At 34.6% G+C, this 24,257-nt stretch overlaps 1 protein-coding gene across 9 annotated transcripts in view; it reads left to right on the top strand.

Moving 5' to 3' along the window:
• Nucleotides 1-24,257, top strand: part of LOC149801763 (focadhesin-like) — a 596,289-nt gene that overhangs the window by 533,471 nt on the left and 38,561 nt on the right. For all 9 annotated transcript variants that reach the window (XM_089956096.1, XM_089956095.1, XM_089956091.1 and 6 more), the window contains 6 exons: nt 2,781-2,858; nt 4,328-4,499; nt 9,639-9,719; nt 10,574-10,702; nt 17,992-18,107; nt 23,101-23,355. In XM_089956096.1, the coding sequence (XP_089812222.1) occupies nt 2,781-2,858; nt 4,328-4,499; nt 9,639-9,719; nt 10,574-10,702; nt 17,992-18,107; nt 23,101-23,355 (831 nt within the window). The remainder of the gene's footprint in view (nt 1-2,780; nt 2,859-4,327; nt 4,500-9,638; nt 9,720-10,573; nt 10,703-17,991; nt 18,108-23,100; nt 23,356-24,257) is intronic.

Below are 24,257 nucleotides of genomic sequence, written 5' to 3'. Positions count from 1 at the left end.
TAATTGTATAGAAGTAACTAGATCACATGTCTTTAGTAAGTTGAATTGTATAGAAGTAGCTAGATTATGTGTCTTTAGTAAGTTTAATTGTGTAGAAGTAGCTAGATCATGTGTCTTTAGTAAGTTTAATTGTGTAGAAGTAGCTAGATCATTGTGTCTTTAGTAAGTTTAATTGTATAGAAGTAGCTAGATCATGTGTCTTTAGTAAGTTTAATTGTATAGAAGTAGCTAGATCATGTGTCTTTTGTAAGTTTAATTGTATAGAAGTAGCTAGATCATGCATCTTTTGCAAGTTGAATTGTATAGAAGTAGCTAGATCATGTGTCTTTATTAAGTTTAATTGTATAGACGTAGCTAGATCATTGTGTCTTTAGTAAGTTTAAATGTATAGAAGTAGCTACATCATGCATCTTTTGCAAGTTTAATTGTATAGAAGTAGCTAAGTCATGCGTCCTTTGCAAGTTTAATTGTATAGAAGTAGCTAGATCATGTGTCTTTAGTAAGTTTAATTGTATAGAAGTAGCTAGATCATGTGTCTTTAGTAAGTTTAATTGTATAGAAGTAGCATGATCATGCATCTTTTGCAAGTTTAATTGTATAGAAGTAGCTAGATCATGTGTCTTTAGTAAGTTTAATTGTATAGAAGTAGCTAGGTCATGCGTCCTTTGCAAGTTTAATTGTATAGAAGTAGCTAGATCATGCATCTTTTACAAGTTGAATTGTTTAGAAGTAGCTAGATTATGTCTTTATTAAGTTTAATTGTATAGAAGTAGCTAGATCATTGTGTCTTTAGTAAGTTTAAATGTATAGAAGTAGCTACATCATGCATCTTTTGCAAGTTTAATTGTGTAGAAGTGGCTAGGTCATGCGTCCTTTGCAGGTTTAATTGTATAGAAGTAGCTAGATCATGTGTCTTTTGCAAGTTTAATTGTATAGAAGTAGCTAGGTCATGCGTCCTTTGCAAGTTTAATTGTATAGAAGTAGCTAGATCATGTGTCTTTAATAAGTTTAATTGTATAGAAGTAGCTAGGTCATGCGTCCTTTGCAAGTTTAATTGTATAGAAGTAGCTAGGTCATGCGTTCTTTGCAAGTTTAATTGTATAGAAGTACAGTAGTCACCCTCTTATAAGGCTACCCCTAATGCATCAGGGAAGTGGCCTTATAATGAGGGTGGCCTTTCTAGAGGGGGATGACAAATGCAAATAATAAATACATATGAAGAAAGTCACAAGTACATTTAATTCTAAAACACTTATTATTTTCATTAAAAATCACATGCATGTTGTGAAATAAATGAAACACAAACTATCATTTTCAAAAGAATGCTATGAATAACCATTGATATAGTTTTAAAACTGTCTTTATAAATATGTTACAGATCACATCATCTGTCACTTTGTTGGTAACAGTCTAAAAAACAAACCAGTCTTGTCACAATTAAAAATATCCTTGCTGTCATATCCCCTGCATATATCGTTTAGTCTTTTGTTGCAATCTTCGACAACTTAATTATTAACATCAGCTGATTCTCCGCTAAGGACAGAACACTTAATATTGTGTCGCATTTGAAATCTGTGCAACCATCCGTTACTTGCGGTAAAGTCGTCATATCCCAATTCAACTGACAAAATTGTTGCTTTTTCTTGTCATTCAAATCAGGATACAAACGTCTCCTGGCTCAAACAATCTTCCTTTCTCCATCCATTTCACCTTCCCACTTCTGCAGAATTGTTTCCTTATCTTTCACGATATTGTTTATCTGAGTCTTCCCGACATTAGTTTTCTGCAAGGATCCTCGACACTCACCCACCCCAGTTAGTTGAATTATTTTCACTTTCTCTTCTAAACTGATAATTTTTCTTTTCCTTGATGACATGTTGTGCTTTTTGCAGTAAGTTATTCATGTTGCCAACTACAATACTGATAAAACCATTTTGTCTGGTACCCTAATGTTTTTATACATTTCTTTACACTAATTGAGAGAAGCCAAAACAGCTTCAGTATGTACCATTAACATTAGGCAGATTTGACATCGCGGCCGTTGTGATCTGCAATTTTGACAATTATTGTCAGTAGTAATAGCCACTAATTATCAATGTGAACAAGCTCAACATCTTACTAAAGGAAGCCATAAAGGCTATCAAACCAGTTTCCTGCTGACTTGGGTATTGTACATCGATACTGCCACTTCTCAGCTGTTACCACTGTTAAATAATTGTAATCTTAACAATTATCAGAGTGACTAAACGGGACATCTTATGATAACACAGCAGTAAGGCTAATTGGATTACATGTACTTACCCTTTTGTATGGATTAAAATTTGAGTTTTTCTTGGCTTTATGGAATAAATGTGGCTTCTCATGAGGCGTAAATGATATAATATTAACCTTAGTGGTACATGTACTTTAGTCAACACTTCTTTCAGTAACGAAAACCTGACATCTGGAAACAGAAATCAGATTACTTAACACACGTTTTGAATAAAATACTGGTTCTGGATACATATTAAAATAAAATGCAGTTGCTTGAGAGGGGTAAATTTTATATTATTGGCCGCTGGTCATGTTAGCCGGGTGGCCTTTCGTGAGGGGTACTTTTGAACACAAACTCGTTGGTGCCAAGGGATTCTGGCCATTAGGAGTGGGTGGCCACTGGTCAGGGGGGCCATTCAAGAGGGGGACTATTGTACTATGAATTCTATCCCACACCTTCCTGCAAATGCAAGCATCCTTGCTGATGTATGACAGCTCTTAAATTGGTAAACAACTTTTACTTTCAGGACACTTCTCCTCTGGAAAAGGTAGCCTTGCTGAATGGTCTGTTTGCCCTTGTCGGATCAGAAAGGACACTGATACCAGTAATTTTATAGTCATACTGTCATATTATACTCACTACAGTCAGGGTCTATGCTGGACTCAAATTTTAAGTGTTGGGACTTCTCTCCCTCAATTGAACAGGGTATAGTCTTAGAATAATAGGGAGAAATGCATGTAGAGAGTTCAAAATTTAGAATGTTCAAAAGGGTTGCTTAAATGAACTTTTTTTCTACACAAATAATGTAGAAAAACCTAAAAGAAATACTGTATTTATTAAAATGTTTAAGTTTGTCTTAGTTTGACTCAGCAAAATTGTTGTATGGCATTATTTTTGCAAAAGATGGTAAGTGGAAAAAAGGTTTCAAGTGAAAGTTTCTGTTTCTGCTCTTATGGAATGAATCTGAGGGGGTTAAAAACTTTGCTAGCATCATTGTATGACATCTACAGAGTGATAGTTAAAAAACTTTGCTAGCATCATTGTATGACATCTACAGAGTGATAATTAAAAAACTTTGCTAGCATCATTGTATGACATCTACATTGTAATAATTAAAAAACTTTGTTAGCATCATTGTATGACATCTACATTGTGATAATTAAGTTGCTTGTGATTGGGCTATAAATACATGGAATTTGATTCATATCTTCATGTGTGAATTTTTGACAGGAATATTGTAAATTGAAACATAATTGCAGATATAAATATTTGTTAACTCGAAGTTGATCAGAAAGTGTGAAAATACTTAAAATATTTTACATTGCTCTCTGAATGGAAGAAAGGCAAAGATTGTATATTTTATGTATTCAGTGGTAAAAATGAGAAAGGGCAGTAAGATCGGCAAAGTCAACACAGCTTTCTCAGTGTATTTGGGCAACATGACAGACACTGGTGTACCTGTTTGCCTGAATCATTCCCAGAATGCAAAATGTTATTGTTGTGGATCAAAGTGGTATATCTAGTATAGTAATCACGAATTTAGATTTCATAGTCAAAGAAATTTTGAGAATGTTGGGTTAAAGAAGATTGAAAGGAGACATATTTGTTTCTCTCTGCTAATGGTGTTGTTGCTGGTAATGGATCATATGTCCAAGATGAGTTAAATATTTGGGTCAGAGTTATTAATCAAGATAAATAGAAAATAACATCTTTGGCTGCATTTGTGTTATTGGGAATTACTTGAGGATGACATATGACTTACAAAACATTTTGCTTTTGTGTTACACAGTATTTGTAAATGGAGCTAGGGAAAAGAACAGATATTTTTTTTTATTCTTGACCTATATAATTGAGACGTAAAAAATCTTTATTTGAAAAATGTAGCAGATTAATGCATCTTGAAAAATTGTGTTTTAAAATAATGTTAACATTATAAATTTTATCAATTGTTTAAAAAATTTATTTCTGTAAAACCTTTTTTAAAATTTCTTTTCACATCATTATTTTTGTGCACAGCTCTAGTAATTTTCGATGTAATGATCATCCCATATTGGTTCTTTTTATGATACAAAGGTGAAAGGCAGTATTTCGCTGGAAAGTGGAGACATAAATATAGCAGACATCATTGAGTTGTCATCCCAGATTGTTATCAGTGGCAATGACCTTGGCATCCAAAGTAACAGTGCCTGGATGCTGGGACATCTTTACTTGTCAGCCTGTGCTGTAGCAGAAAACAGGGCAAGTGGTAAGTAGTCTGGGCCTAGATTACAAATGACTTAAAAAAAAAAATCTTAAAAGTAATTAGTTTAAATATGCTTCTGAAGGGATATTTGATCAAGTCAAATATGACAAAATGCTGATGCAGCAATAGTATTTTGTTTATTTATTTTGACAAGATTTTTGTGTAATCTTTTGCCTTTTGGTTGAATTTAGTGCTCAGAACCATTGCAACGACTGACTCAAATTCTGCAATGATTGTTAATCATGTACATAATTATCTTTAAGAATTTTTTTTCCCTTTACATGTATAACTCCAAGTGGTGGCATCTCTTGTACTTTTCCCAATCATTTTTAAATATTCAGGAAGCAATTATCTATCAGCAAAGCCAGAAAAACTGGTTGACAGAGTTTTACTTTGTGAATCACACCAGCCAGTGGAGGGGGTCCAGCAAACAACATATTGACATATGTCATTCCTGTGTGTACTATGTCTGTTGAAATAGGAGCACCAACTATATGTAACATTTTCAACACACTGAATTGAACCTTAAGATTAGTGCTTTCTATTATTATTTGTTACCTTAATCTTGTTAAATTACTTACAATTAATTGAGACAACTCCAGTGGCCTACTGGTTAGAGCATCCGCATTGGGTGTAGGAGGTAGCAGGTTTGAACCACAGCCAAGTCATACCAAATATTATAAAAATGGTACACCTATCCCTCGATAACTCACGCACAACGGGGTCCACAAACATAGACCGCACTTTAAGCGAGGTGCGAGTTACCAAGGGACAGCCAAAAATTTTAAAAAATCACTTTGACATCAAGAAAACCGTGTGAGGGGGGATCAGCGTTAGGGAATTGGGCTGTTTATTGACTGAATCCTCATTTTACAATTGCGTTGATAATAATTTTTAATAAAGTGCTTTTTCTAATGAAGTTGTTCGTTATTCTGTTTAAATAACATATATTTTCAAAATGTCCAACATATGAAAGATCGTTCCAACTGGTTTCAACAACCATCACATGTACGCTTAAAAATCTATGTATTACGTCACTGTTTTTTGTTTTCTTGATGAGTCTGGTTCCCATAGTGGTGTTTAATATTATCCTGCCAAATCAGGAGTCCTCAGAGCAGGGAACTAGACTAACTGTTGATAACACCACCAAATAAGATTCCTTTTTTTCAAAAACACGCGACATTTATTTCATGAGACAATTGTCTACGTTGAAACTCAATTTTTTATTGCTCAATTAGTACAATATTGACGTCATGAATTAATTAATTGGAATTAATAATGAAACTTCTTATCATCCTTGAGGATTTTTCTAAGTGCAAGTTCAAGAATTCTCTGAAACTCGCTTGCCCACAATGGGCCGTATCTGTGAAATCAAGCTCTTTATCTTACAAAGTATTCATTTTGCTTGGCTGCCTTGTTATCTTTGATCACAGTTATGAAAGAGTCGGTTAATTTAAGGTAGTTTATGTTATATACACAATAACATTTTAAAGTGTTTGATTGATCAAATGAAGTTTGTTCACCCAACATACGACCGGGGCTGCTGGATTTTAAGTTTATAGGCTTTTCTTGCCTTTTAACTTATCTTTTTATTCCACCTCCTTTATTTGCTTCAAAAGACATAATTAACATGATAATACAAAGGAGGCCAGCTTTTAATTCAGTGCAACAATACAACAAATACTTCCGGAAGTCAGTTATCAAAACATGGTTGGCACTTAGGTTCTCAGAGAAACGCTCATGGACATAGCTGTTACGGTAGATTGATGCATTTTACGTTTAATTACAAGAGGACACATTGCATTTATGATGATTACACTTAAAAGGAACTAAAAGATAGAACTAGAACACAAATTTTAATTGATAAATTTTTTTTATTCAATTTGTATTTATTTATTACAGTACTGCCTCCACTCGGCGTGAGTGACATTTTCATTGATCAAAATTTCCTTACATATCATTAATTGCAGTGTACTAGGAATGTTGTTTGGAAACAAAATGTAAAAAATTGTATGATTTATTTTTAAATTTAATATTTCATAGTGTTGATTAAAATTTCCAGGTCCTATCTACCGTTTTCGATGATAAAACGAGCAATACATCAAAGTTTCCATTACCAATTTTGATCGTGATATTCTTCAAGTTCAACAAATAGGGATCGATTTTGGGGGTATTTTCTGGTTTATAAAATGGGATCCATGCCTGACCCCGCATTATAAGTGGGTTCGTGATTTATCAGGGAGTGAGTTATCAAGGGAGTGGTGTACTAACAGCTAGGCGCTCAGCATTAAGATATTAGTGTTAGGACTGGTCGACCTTGTGTCAGGATAATGTGACTGTGGTATGTCCGAGGCATGATGCCATAGTGCTAGACATCACATTAAACTGCCACACTGCAGACATCATAGTGATATGACTGAAAAATTGTTAAAGATACATTAAAAATACAAATCACACACACACAATTAATTGACACAAACAGGCTGATTTTAGCCATGAAATAGATTGATCAAAAGATAATAATAAGCACACACTGATGTTTGAACAGTTCATTTGTGTTGATAAAGTGTTAATACCTGTACCAGTCAAAGGCATTTGTTTATTGCCTGTAAAGCTGCCATTATACTTGAAAATATTATACCGCTCCCCCCCAAAAAAATCGTCACTATATGTATATTGATTTTCCAATAGAGACAAGCATATCTAATGATCAGACTGCATCAGATACAGCTCTGACAATGCAAACATTATGGTTATCCAGAACAACTTGGTACTGACCAGGATTCTCTAAGAGAATGCAGCAGAAAATTTGAACACCAGTGCCATCAAGCCTCTAGTGAGTGTAGTGATGAACACTTGTATTACCTTCAGACATTCTATTGAGCTATTGAGAGTAGCAAAGGCTGCATTTAATTAAGCACATATATATATATATATATATATATATATATATATATATATATATATATATATATATATATATATATATATATAAAATTTATGACTAAATAGAGATAAACATTTTTATTAATATTTTTATTATGTATAATGCACACTTATTAAAGATATAGAAAATAAATAAATTTTAAAATAAAATAATAATATATTATATCTTGATATATTATTTACAAATGTTCAGTATTTCATCAGAACTAAATATATATAATAAAAAATTATGGCATGCATAATACTTACTATCAAGTATTTTATAAATAATTAATCATAATATATTGAGAATTAATCTAAAAATGCACTTTCATTTTTAAAGAATTAGTAAACTTATTTTTATGATATTAGTTTATACTTTCACTAATTAAGTCATTCTGCAAAGTAGAATAATCTAAAAATATTCTTAACTATTTGAAAACGGGACATAATTTAAAAAAAACAAAAAAAATAACAGGATTAATGAATATCGTATATTGTTTTTGAATTTAGACCTTTTGGATATACCGTATTGAGATGGTGAATCCAGTAGGTTTCCTTTAGCAGACATTCCATCTCAGAATTAGCTTTAACAATAGGTTGAAAGGAGAAATCTTGCAAAGTTTGGGAAATTTTGTTAAAATGTGTGGCAACATGAGATGAAAATGATTGATCGATATAATTTTTTATATCTGATCTATGTTGGTTCATACGTTTAGATATTTGTTGACTGGTTTGTCCAATATATTGGATGCCACATTTTTTGCATGTGATCAAATAAATAACATTTGATGTTGCACAATTAGTATCACAACGCATATTAAAAGTTTCTTTCGTATTATTACTATTGAAAGTAGTATTTTCATTAATAAAAGAACAGTGTGAACATCTAGGTCTATTACATTTAGTTGATGATCCTATTTTAAATACTGTATTTTCTAATTTCGAATTAGTTAGGAAATCTTTAAGATTTTTAGTCCTTTTCATTAATGCTAAAATGCTTTTTCCTTATTTTTGGGGATGAAGAAAGAGACAGAGAGATGCATATGTATTCCATCACATTTTTCTTGTTGCACCTCATCATTAAATAAAATATGGCCAGATATATATGAGAGAGCCAGAGGTATTCCAGCTCCTCGTGGTTTTGAGGGGCTTTTTTTAACCTTATTGCCCCAGTTTAGCTGAAGCTTTTGTCAAAGAGAGAAAACAGTAATAAGTTAAATAGTAAATGTGAACTATAAAAATACATACCATACTCATTCAGGTTTAAATATTCATAATAGTTGTATTCATATAGACTCCATTTAGGTTAAATCCCAAGAATGACCATTTCACATGCTGTATAATTTTCTTTGCATATAATATTTAAACCTGAATTTCTTTCCATAAGAAAAATTATGTGCTATGTGTAAAAGTGATTCAGATGACATAATCCGTGTATAAGTCAATTTGTAGTATAAGAGGAAGCTAAGATTTTCTGGTCAAAAAGTATCATCTTATAGGCCAGCAAGTACAGTATATCGAAAGTTACCATATTCTCAATTAGTCAACATGGCTTTTTCTGGTCACTCTTACTGACCCCCACCTTGTGACCTCAATACATGTACATACTTTCTGAGTCTCAAAAAGACTCCAACACTGTCTAATTGCAGGTATGTAAACTAGTTTTACAAGTTTGGGATATCTGTGGAGAATTCAGTTATATACATTTAAGAAATACATTACAAAAATGCTTTTATGTAAATTTAGAAATTGTTCTTTTTGAATATCACACTTTGACTTATCAAATCTCATTGCTGCACAATGTATTGTGCACCTCAGTGGAGAAAATTTAGTGACTTTATAAAAAGAAATTAGTTATTGGTTAGAACAATAGTCTTCATTTACTGTTAGGTGTTCGAAATGGAATCATACCACTACCACATTTGTAAATTATGATACATATGGTTTTGAAGAAATTAAGTATGCGTTTTCAATGATGACAAGAATATCAAACAACAAGGTTATTGTTTTTTAAAATTTCTGTGGAACTTGATATTCATTTTAATGCTTTGATTATAGATAGGTGGAACATAATAATTGTCTTAAATAATTTTGTTCTTAGCACATTTATATTTTATTTTAGATATTTGGACCATGCAGACTGAAATAAAGAATTCTTATCTTATATATTAAAGACTTTAATGAGAGAGCCTATGCATTTTATTTTTTATCCAGTTCCATCCAACTTCAGCTACTTGAAGGAAAGTAGCTTACTGAGAGCTTTTGTGGACTTTGCACTGGATGCTGGCCGACTTGGTATGTAGTTGACCAAATGTAGAGTTAAATGAGGTCCAAGGCATAACTGTGTTGTATCTGGAATCAAGTTACAATAAAAGGTGTTGTATCTGGAATCAAGTTACAATAAAAGGTGTTGTATCTGGAATCAAGTTATAATAAAAGGTGTTGTATCTGGAATCAAGTTACAATAAAAGGTGCTGTATCTGGAATCAAGTTACAATAAAAGGTGTTGTATCTGGAATCAAGTTACAATAAAAGGTGTTGTATCTGGAATCAAGTTACAATAAAAGGTGTTGTATCTGGAATCAAGTTACAATAAAAGGTGCTGAAATGAAGGAAAGCTATGGTTACCTAGGACTAACATTGCAGTTTACAGTCTTTAAAGTTGTATGTGCTATGATTGGCATAATTTTTTTCTCCATTTTAAAATATATAAAATAATTCCTTACCTTAATTATGATGCCTTACAAGGCAAATCCACTGCCAAATTACTACCTAATTTCATGGTCATGTTTGCTATTTTTGCTGTTAAAAAGTGTTCCATCGTCAGTTCATATTCATTGTTTGCTAATTAATAGTCAAAGCCACAGTCTGTTGTAGAATTTCAAAGATAGTTACCAGATTTGTCCAGCATTAATAATGGACAGCAATATATGATGTATGTATTGTGTGGCAAAGCATATTATTCATTGGCCAGTATCAGCTTGACCCAATCCTACAGCTCTTTGATGTTTCTTATAGTTCATTCATTGAGTTGCTGAAAAGCATTAGTAAATTATTTCTCACTTGGTGACCATTACAGCTATGCATATTCTTTTGTGAACTATTTGCAGTGTGAAAGAAGCATATTTGCACATCTTTTTTTATTTCAGGTCCTGAGGGAGTACCTTGTGAGCAAGTGAAAGTAATTCTTACAGCTCTTTCTAAGAGTGCCTACCAAAGAGCACTGCCCCCTCTCAACTGGGCAGGGTTGCTCTCCCCTCTTATGAGGCTCAATTTTGGTAAGTCAGATTGTTAATGGCTTCAGTTGTGCTAAACAAATTTTTATATTGTGTAGCTATTAGATAATGCAACCTCTCTGAAGCAGCCACATATGGGATAATTAAAATGGCTGTGAGTAATGGGAGGTAAATTAGAAGAGGAAGATATCAGAAAGGGATTCAAGAAGGTGGCCTGGATATGGGGAAAGGTTGTTGAAGGACTCGCAGATTTACATATGCATGGTGTCATCCTTTCATATACACACATATTTACATAGGTATGGTATTGACAGAGTTATATTTACAGTCATTGATATATAGTCTTTTTCTTGACATAATTTTAGATCGTTGTAACAACTATTATTGTATTGTGCGAACAAAGAGAATACCATTATGGTTTAGACATTGTGAAGTACAAATATAAAGTCATGTATAGTGATGTCAATCCTTGTTATTTATTATCATTTAATTGGACAAGCATAAGTTGACTACCAGACATTAGGTCATTATATATTATGACCCAGAATGAAAGTCATATTGACATAGGGTTTTTGCCAAAAGACTTCTTATGATCTCTTGTAGGTCCTAAATGAAAGGGTACCAATATATGTCTAATATGGCCACCACAGTGGCCATCTTGAAAATCTTGTTATCACTACTCCTTATGAATGGATAGTAATGTCAGCATGGAGTTTTCATTAAATGACTTCTTATGACATCTAGTTGTTGCTAAATGGAAATGGTACCAGTCTGATGTTTAATATGGCCACTATGGCATCCATCTTAAAATATTGTTATCATACTCCCCCTAAATGGAAAGTCATATTTACTTGCAGTTTTCACCAGAAGACTTATTATGATGTCATGTTTATTCTTAACAAAAATGGTGTTGATAATCTAATTTGGCCACCATCGAGGCTATCTTGAAGATCTTGTTATTGCTTCCCTTTCTGAATGGATGGTCATATCCAACTGGAGTTTTCACTGAAAGACTTCTTATGATGCCAAAATGGTAATGGTGCCAACCTGATGTCTAATGTAGCTGCCACAGCAGCCATCTTGAAAATTTCATTATTACTACTCATTCTGAAAAAAGGTCACATGGGGTTTTCATGAAGAGACTACTTACAAAATCTTGTTCGTCTTGAATGAAAATGGTACCACTTACTAATTAATATGGCTGCCACTGCTGTCACCTTGAGAATCTTGTTACTGCTGCTCTGGACTATCTGAATGGAAACTCCTAAAAGGTTTGTAGAGGTGAGCTGTGTATCATTGATGACGTCTGTTATTTTATTTGCTTTAAGTTTCATTCTTAAGTTTCCATTGCATGTAGCCATTGCAAGCAATTACAGGGATTCATTCTCAATAAACAAGCAACATTGTAAGCTTAAACACTCTGCACACAGCTTACTAGTATTGATTAAAAAGCCAAAATATGAAACTAGCTTCAGTTCTGTATTGGTGATTATTCTATTATCAAATAATAACTTTTTTAACTGAATGTCCACTGTTCCATTGACATCATCCTACTGCCATTGGTGTAAGTATATGTGATAGTGTCTTGTCTGTCTTATAGTACAGGAAGGTTTGTTAGAGCACGGATTGATATTGCAGCTTCTCATACATAAATATAGGGATGATAGTTGTTGGACCTGTTCATACAGAGGTCTAGTTGTGCACATTTTAATGTTTGACTAAGTCACTCTTATCTACTGTACTGGTCACAGACAAGTAGAGCTTATTTATTAACATTAGTTTGTTACCAGCTTATCAATACTTTTCATAAACTTTTTGGAGGATTGCCATGAAACTATACATGTACATTCATTCCAAAACATGGTTGGTATTAAATGAAAATGGTGCCGCTTGGACATCCAGTATGGTCACCACTTTGGCCATTTGGAATATCTTGTTATCACTACTCCTCCTGAATGGATGGTCACATGGGTGAAAGTTCTCCCAAGTATGAAATTCCATCTTCAGGACATCCCCACAGATCGATCTTCCAAATCTTGTAAATCCATTGACTTTTTTTGGGGGGGGGGGGTTAGGAGGTTAAAGTGGTTGGAAAGCATTTAGTAGGGAAGAAAATCAGTGCTTAGGGATACTCAGTTTTAAATTATGATTTACTTTTGAGTGAACAACTGGAAGTTTTCATGTGGTATTTAATTCAGTCGTGTCTCCTAGGATGTGTTCTGCTGAATCATGAGTTCACATGGTGGCCATCTTGAAAAATATTTGATGCTACCTCAACTTAACAAATGGTCAGATTGACTTTAAGGTTTTTACTCAAAGACTTATAATGATGTCTAGTTGTTCCCAAATGAAAATGGTACCAAGCTGACATTTAATGTGGTCACCATGGCAACCACCTGGAAATTTTCCTAATGCTGCTACTCAGTGGATGGTCATATGGACATGTGTTTTCACTATAAAACTTCATATGATGTCCTGTTGGTCCTGAATGAAACAGTGCCCTACAGACATCCTTTATAGCTGCCATGGCAGCCATCTTCAAAATCTTGGCATCACTAGCACACATGAAGGGTTTGGTCATGTTGACATGGATTTTTACTACAAGACTATATACCAAGCTGAGATTTAATATGGTTACCACCTGAAAAGTTTTTCTAATGCTACTTGTCATGCTGACATGGATTTTTACTACAAGACTATATACCAAGCTGAGATTTAATATGGTTACCACCTGGAAAGTTTTTCTAATGCTACTTGTCATGCTGACATGGATTTTTACTACAAGACTATATACCAAGCTGAGATTTAATATGGTTACCACCTGGAAAGTTTTTCTAATGCTACTTGTCATGCTGACATGGATTTTTACTACAAGACTATATACCAAGCTGAGATTTAATATGGTTACCACCTGGAAAGTTTTTCTAATGCTACTTGTCATGCTGACATGAGTTTTCACTACAAGACTTAATATGATATCATGTTGGTCTAAATGAAAATGGTGCCCTCAGACATCTAATATGGCCACCATGGCAGACATCTTCAGAATCTTGCTATCACTACCACACTTGAAGGTTGAGGCATCTTGACATGGGGTTTTCATGAAAACACCTTTACTGTATGTAACTGGTCCTAAAATTTAAAAAAATGTTAATGTGACCTCCCAGAATCTAAATGTCTTGAAATCACTACTTTCCCTTAGTGGATGACCATGCTGACATCAAAAAATAAAAAGGAAATGCTTCTTTCTTGCAATATATAGTTGTTCCTGTATTAAAATGATATGGATCTCACCTTCATAATGACTTCCTTGGTGACCGTCATGAAAATCTTTATATGGCTGCTTCTCCTGATTGAATGGTCTCATCAGTTTTAATAAACACTATTATATGTAGCTGGTTCTAAATGAAAATAATGTTGATATAACCTTGAACATGGCACATCTCAAAACCTTGTTATGGCTACGGTTGCATGATTGGTGGCACTTAACTTCAGTTGTCGCTAAAACACTCTTATATCTGATTGGTTCTGAATAAACATGGACAAGATTTGATCACCAGTCTGCATTTTGTCAAGTAGTTTTGAAAACGACCTATTGGACTTAAAGGAGACTAGAAATCAAAATTTTCCTTCTACGTATGTAATTCTCTACAGATTTTAATTCGACTGACCTGTTTATAAATTAAATATCGTAAGCGGGTAGTGATTTTATTGCATGGAAGATACCACGATTCCGTAAATTGCCGAGTTTTTCCGAGTTTTAATGAGAAGACAGATCACGTGGTACCGTGACGCAATACTAGCCAGTCCTCGAATACAAACATAAACATTGGCGAGCGAGGCAGACGGAAGGAGACCACATTTGGGTTGCACATTCAAAACTTGAATCTGCAGTCTGATATAATAGTTATGTACTGTACTGGTCAGTGTTAAAAGAATTTTTTTAGGCACAGGCCCCGGGCAGGTGACTTAAATAAACTCAAGCCCTGACTGAAATTCCACAAGCCCGGACAGTTCATACCTGTCAACTCTCAAGCCGGGAGAAACACCTCCTGATTTTGTGGGTATTTCCTCATCTACATCTCGATCTCGTAATATCTCTAAATTTTTCGCAGCGAAGTCCCGATAATTACATTATGTCTGTCAATTTTCATTTGTCAGAAGAAGAAAAAAACCAACCCCAAACCGTTTATAAATAGATATAACGTATGCAATCCACAGTCTAAGCTGCCACACTGCAGACATCGTAGTGATATGACTGAAAAATTGTTAAAACTACGTTAAAAATTCAAATCACACGCACACACGTCTAAATCCGGCACTGGACGAAATAATTAATATCACACAAAATTTTTTTCTTTTTTTTTTTCTTCTTCAGTAAATAGAACGTGAAAATTAAACATTATTCAAGTAAATTTCAGATGTTTTTAAACAACTACAACAGTACTATAGTATAACAAAATTAAAAGAATACAATTGTCACCAATTAGCTTAAATGAATGATCACTGTGAAATTTTCTCTGCAAACAAAAATTGCATCTCCATTTCCGCCAAAGAAACTCGGCCAGTTAACACCTGACATTCCTCGACCGTATATGTAAAGTTTAATTACCATAATTAAATTAAAAGGAATAAAACAAAATATACCATGCAGTATATGTGGCCCTAAAGAACTAATTCTGAATAAATATTTCGTTCAGCAAACAGCGTTACATGCATTAAGACTTAAACCTGAAGTCCATGGCATCGTAAGTAACAACAAAATAGGCATCGTTTATTTTGGCAATCAATTGCTGGTGCTTACACACACACACACACACACACTGTCGAACAGGGTTTCTTTGAAGTATGTCCGAAGGGCAGTCCTTTTCACAAGATCAATGCAAGGATGGAATATGTTCATCAGTCACATCGGCTTTATTGTGATGTGATGTGATTTTGATTTTTAACGTAGCTTTAACAATTTTTCAGTCATATCGCTACGATGTCTGCAGTGTGGCAGTTTATAGTGATGTCTAGCACTGGGGCATCATGCCGCAGACATGTAGCATGATGTCCCACCCAGTCACATTATCCTGACACCAGGCCGACCAGTCCTAACACTAACCTCTTAATGCTGAACGCCAAGTGAGGCAGCTGTTAGTACCATTTTAAAAGTCTTTGGTATGACTCGACCGGGGATCGAACCCACGACCTCCCGCATCCGAGGCGGACGCTCTAACCACTAGGCCACCGGAACGGTCACATCGGCTTTATTGTTTGCGTATTTAAATCAAAACTTTAGCTATTTTGCAATTTAGCCAGAGCTGACCAGAATATGTAAAATGGGCTTGTCCTGGGGGGAATAATAAGGCGTATCACATGGAGAAAAGGTACGTACCATGGGCACTCGCACATTGGGGCAAGGGGTTGGGTCAATAGTCCCCCCCCCCAGTTTCTATTGTCAGCCATTTAATGTGAAACTTTGACCTCTTTTCTTTTAATCGCTGTTATTTAAACTGCCCAAGGAATAATTTTATATCAGTTCCAATCATTACAGATTACCGTTTATACATACTACATGTATACAATGATTTTTTTTAAAAATTTTTAATTTTTATAAGATTACTGAAAATTGTGTTTTCTAGAAACACGACAGGTTTAGAATATTATTTTTTGGCAAAGCCTCCATTTGATTAAAATCAAATCTAAATTTCACCTTGGACAGTATTGATTTGATTTAGATTGTGCCGTGTTAAGGCATGCATGTCAACATCTTGAAAATACATTTACTAATTTCACCAGTGCGATCAAAGTTTCCTCAGGCAAACAATCTTTGTTTCGACAAGCCTGACGGGCACCTCATTTTGAATACAGGATGGGCCGGAACTAAAACCAGAGGGACCCAGGGTGTCGGGCTATCCGATTTATTTTTAGCACTGCTGGTGTAGATAAAAGATCTGTGAATTGATTGTTACATTTTGTGGTCACTTACTCGGCCTTCTGCCTATTTTCGTAACTCGCACGTTCAACACTTTTCCCAGGATTTAAAATATTCAACGTTATGTCTGGAACAGAGCCAACTTTTTGTCTAAGCCTAGCATTTGCGTATCCTTGAGCTGCCATTTTTTCAGAATCCCTGTCGTAACAGTTCTTTGAGAAATGTAACGAGCACATAGGGCTGTATGGTGTTGCTTTGAAATCGACTCGTCTGTAATAATGTATCCATTCTTTCAGTATGCCTTTATCTTTCGGAAAAAAAAAATGTTGTCTACTGGCTTTTCTTAATGTTTTATTACACCCGTAAGCAATGCAAAATGGTATTGTCTTTTACTCTGGCAACTCCCACTTGGGCTGCTGGAGTCGCTACTATGACGTCACATCCCGAAAGTAACCGAATAGGCGCGGAAATTTTGCATACGAGGTCACGGAAATTCAGCTCCTAGAAGATAGGCCAATATTTTAATATTGGCACTTCGGTCGCAGATGATACTTCAGAGTAAGGTTTTCTGCTATAGTACCTTTATTATTATCCAATATTTCCGTTGGTTTCTGGTCTCCTTTAAGGGTTAAGTCAAAGCTCATAGTTTGCAATGTTATACTTTATTGAACAAAAAAAATAGTCACAAGTGAATTTTTACCAGACTTTTTTTTTATTTAGTTGCATTTCGATGAATAGGTTCATAGTCAGCACTCTAATATTGATTTTAAAGAGAAAGGTCTTGGCTCTGTATTTTGGCTATACTATCTTGTGACTATGATAACAAGAAGAAGATTGAATGGGTTTTCATCAAACCCTATTTTTAGGTATATCTGATCAATACCTTGAATGATGTCACTTCAGTAGCTTTGAATAAAATCTTATTAAAGATTTAATCAGACTTAGCATGTGTGTGAATCTTGACATTGTCCAAGATAAGTTCAGTGGGGGTTCTATTCTTGATATCAGGTTCAAGGTCAAGACAAAGAATTTTGTATTGCCCTTTTAGGTATCATGTAAACAGTTTTACTAATAATTGTAAGAAGATATTTGATTTGTTGGAGTTTCTCAAGAATAGTGTCAATACTCTGCAGCTTGAAGAGCAGCAGACAGTCTTATCTTGGATACATGGAAAATCAGCCATTAGTTTGGGTTAAGTCATTAGTGTGTCAGTCCCTTCAAGAGGCTTTGGCATAATTGGGTCAAGTCATTATGTGTGTCAGACCCTTCAAGGGACTCTGGTTTAACTGGGTCAAGTGTCAGATCTTTGTTTTTATCAGTTCAGTTTTAAAGATCTCTCTCTCTCATTTTTTTTTCAACACACAAAATAGTTTACCTCTTTTCAAGTGTCTTGTTATTTTGTGTTTTACAGGAGAGGAGGTAAAACAACTGTGTCTTCAGATTGCAGTCTCCCAGAGTACTTCAGCCCCAACTGCTGCAATGTTTTTGTCCTCATGGATAACGCCACCTCTCTTCAATGCTCTGCAGGTAGGTTCCTGAGGGAAATCTCAAGAGGTACATGCAGTTTGGGGTCTCAAGAATGTATCAGTGTTATGAGGTTTTTGAGACTTTACCAAGAATGTATCAGGCAGTATTATGAAGTTTTTGAGACTTTGCCAAGAATGTATTAAGCAGTGTTGTGATGTTTTTGAGACTTTACCAAGAATGTATCAGGCAGTGTTGTGAGGTTTTTGAGACTTTACCAAGAATGTATCAGGCAGTGTTATGAGGCTTTTGAGACTTTGCTAAGAATGTATCAGGCAGTGTTATGAGGCTTTTGAGACTTTGCTAAGAATGTATCAGGCAGTGTTATGAGGTTTTGAGACTTTGCTAAGAATGTATTAAACAGTGTTGTGATGTTTTTGAGACTTTACCAAGAATGTATCAGGCAGTGTTGTGAGGTTTTTGAGACTTTACCAAGAATGTATCAGGCAGTGTTATGAGGCTTTTGAGACTTTGCTAAGAATGTATCAGGCAGTGTTATGAGGCTTTTGAGACTTTGCTAAGAATGTATCAGGCAGTGTTATGAGGTTTTGAGACTTTGCTAAGAATGTATTAAACAGTGTTGTGATGTTTTTGAGACTTTACCAAGAATGTATCAGGCAGTGTTGTGAGGTTTTTGTGACTTTACCAAGAATGTATCAGGCAGTGTTGTGAGGTTTTTGAGACTTTACCAAGAATGTATCAGGCAGTGTTATGACGTTTTTGAGACTTTGCCAAGAATGTATTAAGCAGTGTTGTGAGGTTTTTGAGACTTTACCAAGAATGTATCGGGCAGTGTTGTGAGGTTTTTGAGACTTTGCCAAGAATGTATTAAGCAGTGTTGTGAGGTTTTTGAGACTTTACCAAGAATGTATCGGGCAGTGTTGTGAGGTTTTTGAGACTTTGCCAAGAATGTATCAGGCAGTATTATGAAGTTTTTGAGACTTTACCAAGAATGTATTAAGCAGTGTTGTGAGGTCTTTGAGACTTTACCAAGAATGTATCAGGCAGTGTTATAACGTTTTTGAGACTTTACCAAGAATGTATCAGGCAGTATTATGAAGTTTTTGAGACTTTGCCAAGAATGTATTAAGCAGTGTTGTGATGTTTTTGAGACTTTACCAAGAATGTATCAGGCAGTGTTATGAGGCTTTTGAGACTTTGCTAAGAATGTATCAGGCAGTGTTATGAGGCTTTTGAGACTTTGCTAAGAATGTATCAGGCAGTGTTATGAGGTTTTGAGACTTTGCTAAGAATGTATTAAACAGTGTTGTGATGTTTTTGAGACTTTACCAAGAATGTATCAGGCAGTGTTGTGAGGTTTTTGAGACTTTACCAAGAATGTATCAGGCAGTGTTGTGAGGTTTTTGAGACTTTACCAAGAATGTATCAGGCAGTGTTATGACGTTTTTGAGACTTTGCCAAGAATGTATTAAGCAGTGTTGTGAGGTTTTTGAGACTTTACCAAGAATGTATCGGGCAGTGTTGTGAGGTTTTTGAGACTTTACCAAGAATGTATCAGGCAGTGTTATGACGTTTTTGAGACTTTGCCAAGAATGTATTAAGCAGTGTTGTGAGGTTTTTGAGACTTTACCAAGAATGTATCGGGCAGTGTTGTGAGGTTTTTGAGACTTTACCAAGAATGTATCAGGCAGTGTTATGAGGTTTTTGAGACTTTACCAAGAATGTATCAGGCAGTGTTATGAGGCTTTTGAGACTTTGCAAAGAATGTATCAGGCAGTGTTGTGATGTTTTGAGACTTTAAAAGTGTATTTTGTGGTCTCTGCATATGACCCAAATAAAAAGTGCCATAGTACAATTGAGAATAAGTTATTTTTAACACCTCTCAGCTTGTATAAAATTACTGGCAGTTCAAATTGAGTATAATAAAATAAAATGTTTTCTTTGAACATGTAGACTTTGACACTCACTCACATAATCACAACCAGTCTTTGAATAAAATCTACACTAAGTTGCTGTCTTTAAGATCTACTGGACAATAGAATACAGAATCAACTTGTAGTTGCAGACTGCATAATATTTTGGACAATGGGAGACAGAATCAGCTTGTAGTTGCCATCTTTTGAATGTTTTGGACAAATGAATATGGAAGCAGCATGTAGTTGCTGTCTTTTGAATCTATTCAACAACTGAATATGAAGCAACTTGTAGTTGCTGTCTTTTGAATATATTAGACAGTGGAATATGGAAGCAACTTGTAGTTGCTGTCTTTTGAATCTATTAGAAAGTGGAATATGGAAGCAACTTGTAGTTGCTGTCTTTTGAATCTGTTAGACAGTTGAATATGAAGCAACTTGCAGTTGCTGTCTTTTGAATCTATTGAACAATTGAATATGAAGCAACTTGTAGTTGCTGTCTTTTGAATTGTTTAGACAGTACAACATGAAAGCAACTTGTACTTGCTGTCTTTTAAATCTGTTAGACAGTGATATATGGAATCAACTTGCAGTTGCTGTCTTTAAAATGTTTTGGACAGTGGAATATGAAAGCAACTTGTATTTGCTGATATTCATGCTCTCATTATACATTGGAGGGTTTATAGGTGATGCAGATTTCATTAGTTTTCGTCATTGCTCTTATTAGAGACCAAATGGTACTGTTGTTCAAACTTCCCCAAATGTTTCTCAACATTGATGCAGGGTATTGTTATTGTGTCAGTAGATGTCATATACTCCAGAATAACTGATGTCGATATAGTGTTTGCAGTTTGTGCAAATGTTCAAATGTTTCTTATTGCCACTTTGCTTTACGTAGTAAAACTTAAGTAATCAGAGTCCTGAAATTTAGTTTTTTGCAGGGCTTTTACTCACTTTACAGATGTCCCATTATTCCCAAAATTACAGCTGTATTCCAACATTTTGCCTTAAACAATGAATTACAATCCGACGGTGACACTGCTTCAAAACTTTATCATTCCAACAACCAAAATGCAGTGAAACCTTGATGTAACACACACTTCATCTTAACATGAATTAGGATATAATACAATCATGGCATGACTCCCAAAATGTTGCAATATAAATTTTCCCAAATTTCTTGAAGAACTACAGTTTTAGTATCAAAATAAATAAGAGTTTGATTAGTAATTTAGCAGGAGCCTTTGTGTTCTTGAAGAAAACAAACACATCTTTCTTTATATGAATTATGCAAATAGCATTTATATGTATTTGTTCATTTCCATCAATCACTTCACATTTTGACCTTAGCTTTTTTTTAAAGATATCAGCTCTTTAAATAGTTGATAACTGATAATCAAATTATTACAGAAATAGCAGTAAAGCCATTAAATACCACTGTTTGTTCATTAACTGGTATTAATGCTGTTATAGAAGGAATCAGCGTTCATTATTCAGAGTTGTATGAAATCTAGCAAACAAAATTCATGCAATTTAAAGTTGATCAAAAAGCTAATTGACCACTCTGATTGCATAGTGGTTAGAACATCCACCTCGGATGTGGAAGGTTGTGGGTTCGAACCCCTGCCGAGTCATACCAAAAACATTTTAAAATGGTACTAACAGCTGCCTCGCATGGCGCTTAGCATTAAGAGGTTAGTGTTAGGACTGGTTGGTCTGGTGTCAGCATAATGTGACTGGGTGAGATATCATGCTACATGTCTGCAGCATGATGCCCCAATGCTAGACATCACTATAAGCTGCCACACTGACGATATTGTAGCAATATGACCGATTTTTTTTTAAAGCTACGTTTTTCCAAAACACACACACACTCAAAAAGCTAATGCCAGCATCATGCACACATGGCTTAGCAGTGTTGTCAGTAGATCAGTAAATCATATCATCCATGCAGTGTTGTCAGTAGATCAGTAAATCATATCATCCATGCAGTGTTGTCAGTAGATCAGTAAATCATATCATCCATGCAGTGTTGTCAGTAGATCAGTAAATCGTATCATCCATGCAGTGTTGTCAGTAGATCAGTAAATCATATCATCCATGCAGTGTTGTCAGTAGATCAGTAAATCATATCATCCATGCAGTGTTGTCAGTAGATCAGTAAATCATATCATCCATGCAGTGTTGTCAGTAGATCAGTAAATCGTATCATCCATGCAGTGTTGTCAGTAGATCAGTAAATCGTATCATCCATGCAGTGTTGTCAGTAGATCAGTAAATCGTATCATCCATGCAGTGTTGTCAGTAGATCAGTAAATCATATCATCCATGCAGTGTTGTCAGTAGATCAGTAAATCATATCATCCATGCAGTGTTGTCAGTAGATCAGTAAATCATATCATCCATTGCAGTGTTGTCAGTAGATCAGTAAATCATATCATCCATTGCAGTGTTGTCAGTAGATCAGTAAATCATATCATCCATGCAGTGTTGTCAGTAGATCAGTAAATCATATCATCCATGCAGTGTTGTCAGTAGATCAGTAAATCATATCATCCATTGCAGTGTTGTCAGTAGATCAGTAAATCATATCATCCATTGCAGTGTTGTCAGTAGATCAGTAAATCATATCATCCATGCAGTGTTGTCAGTAGATCAGTAAATCATATCATCCATGCAATGTTGTCAGTAGATCAGTAAATCATATCATCCATTGCAACAGTTAACAAGTATGTATGGTATTCATATTTTAACTGAAACTAACAAGAAAATTCAAAATTATACAGACATTGTTTAATGACCATGACACACACAGACACATCATGAGCTTTGCTGTAGTAACTTCAAAATGTATACTTCTTTATGTATATTTATGATGGAATTATTATGGATTGACTTTTCTAGATGCATTGAGATGCTGAGTTCATGTATCAATACTTTAATATTTACACTATACATGTATGTATCAACACATGGTTCTGTGCTGAAAATCAAACATTAAATCTCTTGTTTAATTTGTATTAATTGAAGATGGCAACTGTGTCTAAATTTGTTATTTTCTAGTTTATAATTTTGTATATTAAAAGAAAAATGATGTGATTCCTGTGTCTATTATGTTGCAGGAAGAGTCTCAGATTGTTTTATATGGCTCCATGGCAACTATCATTAGGGCTGTGGCCCCTGCTCACCTTCAGACTTTTATGAACCAAATGTGTAAGGGACCTTTTCAAGACATACCCAGCCATTACAGAAGCTGTCTGAGTGTACTGATAGGCCTCAACAAAGCTTTAGAGGTCCCAGATCCACCAGAGGCTGTGACAGACATTTTGTGTAAAACCACAGCAAAGCTGTACGCTGCATTGCAAGATGTAACGAATGTATGTAAAATTTCTTTAATTTGTTTTTTTTTCATGCATCCTAATGGCCCTGCTCCCATGATGCATTGCATATATCAACAATTATATTTTAAACTTCTCCAAAACCGCTGGAACAGTTTCAGCTGAATTGGCACAAAGCATCTGGGCATAGAGGACTTATCAAAGGTTACTGGTCTGCCATTAAGTATGGCTGCTGTTACTAAAAATAGTAAAATCCTGTCTGACATTACTCATCACAAACACCATTGTATAGAATTTGATCAGAATTAAGAGAAAGCTTTCTGGCTGGAACATTTTTCAGAGTTGTGAAATTGTTACTGATCTGCCTTCAAATAGGGCCAATATTACTGAAAATAGAAAAGCTACTATTACTGAAAATAGAAAAGTCATTGTTACTAAAAATAGAAAAACCTTTCAACAAATTTTTCACCAAAACTGAACAGAAATTAAGTGAACTTAACAAAATATCCTGGTATGAAGACCTTTCAGATTTGTACAAATGAGACCAATCCATGATCAGATATGACTGCTGTTACTAAGAAAATAAAAATTTATCAGACCACTGAACATAATTAGAGAATTCTGACAAAATGCATCTTGGCATAGTGGTCTTTTAAGTTTGTAAAACTGAAACTGTTCTTCCACTAAATATGGCCAACATTACAAAAAGAGAATAACCCTAAAGAAATCCAATAACCACTGAAGAAAATTTGATATTTCATAGAACACACCCTGACTGAAGACTTTTCCGATTGTCCAATATGATGCCATCAATTGTGGCTGCCATTACTAAAAATATATAAGAAAAACAATTAAATAACTTCTTCAGAACTGTTGGTAAAACTTTATGTGAAACATCCTGTAATGAAGGATACCTATCTGCTTCACTATTTCACTTAATA

This window comes from Sinohyriopsis cumingii, chromosome 4 (assembly GCF_028554795.1).
Source record: "Sinohyriopsis cumingii isolate HCF-2022 chromosome 4, ASM2855479v2, whole genome shotgun sequence".
Classification (NCBI taxonomy): Eukaryota; Metazoa; Mollusca; class Bivalvia; order Unionida; family Unionidae; genus Sinohyriopsis; species Sinohyriopsis cumingii.
The sequence above is the reverse complement of the archived record's forward strand: the minus strand, read 5'-3'. Positions and strand labels throughout refer to the sequence as shown.